At 45.1% G+C, this 6,000-nt stretch overlaps 1 protein-coding gene across 1 annotated transcript in view; it reads left to right on the plus strand.

The window, feature by feature from the left end:
- LOC126272293 (uncharacterized) overlaps positions 1 to 3,586 on the plus strand; it is a 432,354-nt gene extending 428,768 nt beyond the window's left edge. Inside the window, exon 3 of the mRNA XM_049975057.1 lies at positions 3,226 to 3,586. Within this exon, the coding sequence (XP_049831014.1) occupies positions 3,226 to 3,498 (273 nt within the window). The 3' untranslated portion in view covers positions 3,499 to 3,586. The remainder of the gene's footprint in view (positions 1 to 3,225) is intronic.
- Positions 3,587 to 6,000: the final 2,414 nt, after the last annotated feature.

Consider the following 6,000-nt stretch of genomic DNA (forward strand, 5'->3'; position numbering starts at 1 on the left):
TAGAAGGTGTAAGTCAACTACCCTGGCCAGTAAGATCTCCGGATGTGTCCCCCATTGAGCATGTTTGGGACTGGATGAAGCGTCGTCTCACGCGGTCTGCACGTCCAGCACGAACGCTGGTCCAACTGAGGCGCCAGGTGGAAATGGCATGGCAAGCCGTTCCACAGGACTACATCCAGCATCTCTACGATCGTCTCCATGGGAGAATAGCAGCCTGCATTGCTGCGAAAGGTGGATATACACTGTACTAGTGCCGACATTGTGCATGCTCTGTTGCCTGTGTCTATGTGCCTGTGGTTCTGTCAGTGTGATCATGTGATGTATCTGACCCCAGGAATGTGTCAATAAAGTTTCCCCTTCCTGGGACAATGGATTCACGGTGTTCTTATTTCAATTTCCAGGAGTGTATTTAAAAAAATTAAAACTCTTTGTTGTAACTCTCTGGAAAATAAATAAGTAAACCACGTTCAGAACTCTGCCGAAAGAACAACGTTTCTTGCAATGATACAAATTTTGTAGGTACGTTCAGTAGTATATGTGAATGCTGCTTGCAACAATGTCCTGCGAATAGAACCCGTAACAAAGAAGCAATAAATTAGAGCGTTATGGCTGACGCTGAAGTTCTTGTGCACGAACAGCAAAAAATTGTAACAATAAACTTTTTTCCTTGCGTCGTTTTAAAGGGGGGGGGGAGGGAGGCCGACAGCGCGAAAATGATTAGAAAATGTTTGAAATTATCACAATGCTACATGTTTACGGCGGCAGTTCCAAATAACTACAAAAGCGAAAATGTCAACACAAAGGATACAAAATAGGCTCCATGAGCAGAGTTTACGTGCCCGTAGACCTCTCAACGCTCTTCCACTAAATCGGAAACGAGGACAATGTTTACACCCTAACATTACCGCAGACTGCCACCCTTACCAAGGCTGTTAAGTCATGTTTTTTTTTTTGGGTGGGGGAGGGGGGAGCGGACGTTCATGTCTGGCCGTAGGACAACTCTCGTACCATTGGAGGGATAAGTGGTGTGAAGTATCGGGACGACATCCTTGCACGTGTTGTGCGTCCGTTCGGTGAACATATTCACGCGGAATTCACGCTAATGAACTGCAATGCACTTCCCAATCGTACTTAAGCATAGAATTAGTCGGATGGGATGACCACCATACTCTCCAGAACTCATCTGCGTTGAGAAAGCATAAGCCATGCTAAAACGAGCGGTTAGCCTTCATCCTGTCCCAGCAGAAACATTACAGAGCATCACAGAGACTGCTGTGCAGAAATGTGACAATATCACACATACCTGTCTGGACAATTTGGTAAGGTGTGTATTTAACCAAATTGAAAAGTATCTCCAATTACGAGGAGGGTTAATTGATTCATAAACAATGTGTTATACAAGATGACAATGAGAAGAAGCCATAGTAGCTGCAGTGGAATCTTTGGTGATGTATTGTTTTTGTTTTTCTGTTTGTTTTTTATCAAGTGTAAATGTATTTACCTTGTTTATTTTTCTTTTTTTAATTGTACCTAACAAGAACAAAATCAGTTTTGTTTTGCAATATGCACCACCGTGTAATTATAGTTTTCCATTGTAATGCTTGTCTTTCTGTGCCAAACCTCTAACGTAAGATTATATCTATTAATGAGTAGATTATGACAAAAAATTAAATTTTTAAATTCGGTCAATGATTATATAATACACTACTTGCCATTAAAATTGCTAAACCACGAAGATGACGTGCTACAGATACGAAATTAAACAGACAGGAAGAAGATGCTGTGATGTGCAAATGATTAGCCTTTCAGAGCATTCACACAAGGTTGGCGCCAGTGGCGACACTTACAACGTGCTGACATGAGGAACGTTTCCCAACGATTTCTCATACACAAACAGCAGTTGACAAGCGTTGCCTGGCGAAACGTTGTTATGGTGCCTTGTGTAAGGAGGAGAAATGCGTTCCATCACGTATCCGACTTTGATAAAGGTCAGATTGTAGCCTATCGCTATTGCGGTTTATCGTATCGCGACATTGCTGCTCGTGTTGGTCGAGATCCAGTGACGTTAGCATAATATCGAATCGGTGGGTTCTGGAGGGTAATATGGAACGCCGCGCTGGATCCAACGGCCTCGTATCACTAGCAGTCTTGATGACAGGCATCTTATCCGCATGGCTGTAAAGGATCGTGCAGCCACGTCTCGTTCCCCGAGTCAACAGATGGGGGCGTTTGCAAGACAAGAACCATCTGCACGAACATTTCGACGACGTTTGCAACAGAATGGACTATCAACTCGGAGACCACGGCTGCAGTTACCCTTGACGCTGCATCACAGACAGGAGCCCCTGTGATGGTGTACTCATCGGCGAACGTGGGTGCACGAATGGCAAAACGTCATTTTTCGGATGAATCAGGTACTGTTTACAGCATTATGATGGTCGCATCCGTGTTTGGCGTCATCGCGGTGAACGCACAATACTGGCGTACCACCCGGCGTGATGGTATGGGGTGCCATGGTTACACGTCTCTGTCACCTCTTGTTCGCATTGACGGCACTTAGAACAGTGGACGTTACATTTCAGATGTGTTACGTCCCGTGCCTCTGTCTTTCATTCGATCCCTGCGAAACCCTACATTTCAGCAGGATAGAGCACGACCACACGTTGCAGGTCCTGTGCGGGCCTTTCTGGATGCAGAAAATGTTCGACTGCTGCCCTGGCCAGCACACTCTCAAGATCTCTTGCCAAATGAAAACGTCTGGTCAATGGTGGCCGAACAACTGGTTCGTCACAATACGCCAGTCACTACTCTTGATGAACTGTGGTATCGTGTTGAAGCTGCATGAGGAGCTGTACCTGTACACGCCATCCTAGCTCTGTTTGACTCAATGCCCAGGCGTATCAAGGCCGTTATGACGGCCAGAGGTGGTTGTTCTGGGTACTGATTTCTCCGGATCTGTGCACCCAGATTGCGTGATAATATAATCACATGTCAGTTCTAGTATAATATATTTGTCCAATGAATACCCGTTTATCATCTGCATTCCTTCTTGGTGCAGCAATTTTAATGGCCAGTAGTGTATATCGAAAACCATGTATTTGTTTGGCAGATTCCCGTAAGATAGGCTAACTGATATTCAGACCCAGGATAGCCGTTCAGTAATATAGATGAGATTTAGGAATTCAGGTGGGGTTTGATGCCAGTGGAATCTCTTGTTGTGTGCAGTGCTACGAGGTGTCCGGCGCCGTTCTGGTAGACGGCTGCCAGCTGTCGTCCGCGCAGCTGCAGGCGCGCCAGCAGCAGCTCCTGCAGCTACAGTTGCAGCACCAGCAGCAGCAGCCGCGCACCGCCGGCCAGCCGGCCGCGCCACCGCCCCCGCCGCCCCCGCGCAGCCCTCCCCCGGACTACGACGCCGTGGTGCTGCGCGACTCCAAGCAGGACGACCAGCTGCCCAGCTACGAGGCGGCCCTCCGCCTCGAGGCGCACGGATACGTCTGACCTCCGTGGCAGCCGCCGTCTGCAGGCCACCGCCGCCACCTCCGCCGCCGCCGGCCCCACAGCGGTGCACCACATGTTCTCCAAATGGCGGGCAGGCCGCTGACTTGTTTGTGCAAGTCTGTACTGTGCTAATTTTTGTGCATACCCGAGGTTCTTACCTGAAAGTACCTGTACCGACAAGACTTGTAAACTACTACAGTCATGACCCGGATAGAGCGTAACCACTTCCTGCGACGTCAGAACAGTAAGTTTTCGCTCAGACCAGACCCCTGCTTAGTGACCACGTTGGCACAGTGCAGTGAGAGCTATTTTCTGACTTGGAGCTCGTCACGGAGCAGACAGGCAGCGTCAAATGGAGCACAAACCTTGACTGAGTGGTATCTGTCAGTGTGTCAAATGGGGCACGAAAGCAGAGCTGAGCTGGGTGACGCAATAATCACACTGATCGAAAGCCCTCTTGTCCTTTATACGTGCAGAAACATATTGTTCGTGGAGGTACACTTTGCAAATATATAGGGAAGTCTGTGCAATGTCATAGTTACGTGAGGATGCCATCGAAACATTGCAAGGAAGTGATATGTGACCACCGAACCATGGACATTCGATAGTACAGCACTATGCAGGGTTCTGGTCGTAGTATGCCCTCTCCCTATCCTTTGCCAGCTGAACATCCACATTAACCAGTACATCTTGTATGGCTGTGACGTATCCGCTAAGTGCAAAAAGGACTGTTGTAATTCAAACAGCCTTGTGACTCCTCATATGGAAGCAGCAAGCAAGATTGTAAACTAATTGAAGAACCTCTTCACACATTCTCCCGTTGTCAAACCTTAGCACACATTTGTGGCTGTGAATTAGTCCATGAGGACTTGCGTAGGTTGATGTAGTAATGCTGAAATTAAAAGGGAGCCCTCTTTTTCGGACAAATTGGAGCTCGTCCAAACCTGTGGTCTGTCTCTTAGTTGTGTACTTTGGGTTGTTATGTATTTCACTGGTCACATATAAAGAGAGTCTTGCTAAAAATGTATCTAACAATTTGTACAGGAGGAAAATGATACATGACAACAAAGTGTATTACTGCAGTCAATCTATGATCAGAGTGTAGAGTTACTACGATGCAAGATGTAAGAGGATGCACAAACCTCTCGTGGCTCATTTTAGAATCGGTATTTCAGAAATGAAGTCATGCAAGAATCTCATTTTAGGAATGGAGTGTCGTAGACAACTGAAATCGATATCATTCTGGAGACAACATTTAATATTATTATGTCGTTGTTACAAAAAGGTAACCCACTTATCATCAAAAATTTCTAATGTACTAAATTTGTATTTATTGTACCGCAGTACACAGTGTCCAGAAAGAAACTTGCACTACTTTACTCTGCCCGTCATCACTAACATTCATGGTCAGAAGAGAACTGCTTAAATTAAAGTACTTTTCATTGTAAAAAAGTCACATTCCCTGTTTTGAAGCAGATTCAAATGAAAATGGTTTCAGATCATAGCGACGCCACTGCAGTGGTCACGATATCTCCGAAAACTGAACACCTGTGTACCTTACATGAACGCCGAGGGAATCCAGCCAGGCAGATCTACTACACCTACTTACGTTTCGGCAACGAAAATAAACATTGCAAAGGACAGCTGCGGTGTACATATTTGGGCAGGTTCAAACGACAGCGAATTGGACAATAGGGCGTGCTAACCGTGCTAACAGTAGAATACCTCCACAATGCAAGAACCACACCCATCTGTTTTCGGTACTTCTGGTTCATCACTGATGTTTGTGTACATATAATAGCTTTTACCATTGGTCAAATTGCCTTTGCCCTTCTCAAGTATGTAAAACTTGTCAACAAAAATCGTGCTCTTTAATGCCTTGTATACACAGTCAAAAAACTATTTGCTGCAGTGTTTCAAGCTATTGAAGCTCCACAGACAAGGAACGGCAAATCAAAAAGCAAGCACTCTAGTATTTTGTTATTGAACATCTTCTCAAATGGCCTGTAATGACTAACTTACCTTAGTTTAGGTTCATCCAGATCTTGTAACTAGAGAATCTTACGTAACATGTTCCCTAGAACTGACACATGGCAACTTTCTTAATTCTCTAGAGAAGCTCCATGTGGGACTACGTAGGTAGACACGCTTTGATATGCTTGGTGTGTACCACAGTTTCCTTGCTGATACCGCATGATGCGGACCACTCTATGACGAAAATATGGCATACAAAAATGTAAAGCACATTAGAAAGGAAATCTGCTTTCTAACTGAATTGTGACATCGAGAACTTCCACTATTATTGCCCACAGTTGACACGCCTAGATTAATTCTGACACCTAATTCACGATTGGACTATTACATTATATTATTAGTATTATCATTACTATTATTAAATTTACAAACCGCAGAGTTTCATAAATTTGTCATGACAACAGCAGTGAATGACTAAAGAGGACAAGATGCCAACTTGTCACGTCAACGTTGCCTTGAGCAATATAT

This window comes from Schistocerca gregaria, chromosome 5 (assembly GCF_023897955.1).
Source record: "Schistocerca gregaria isolate iqSchGreg1 chromosome 5, iqSchGreg1.2, whole genome shotgun sequence".
NCBI classification, from domain to species: domain Eukaryota; kingdom Metazoa; phylum Arthropoda; class Insecta; order Orthoptera; family Acrididae; genus Schistocerca; species Schistocerca gregaria.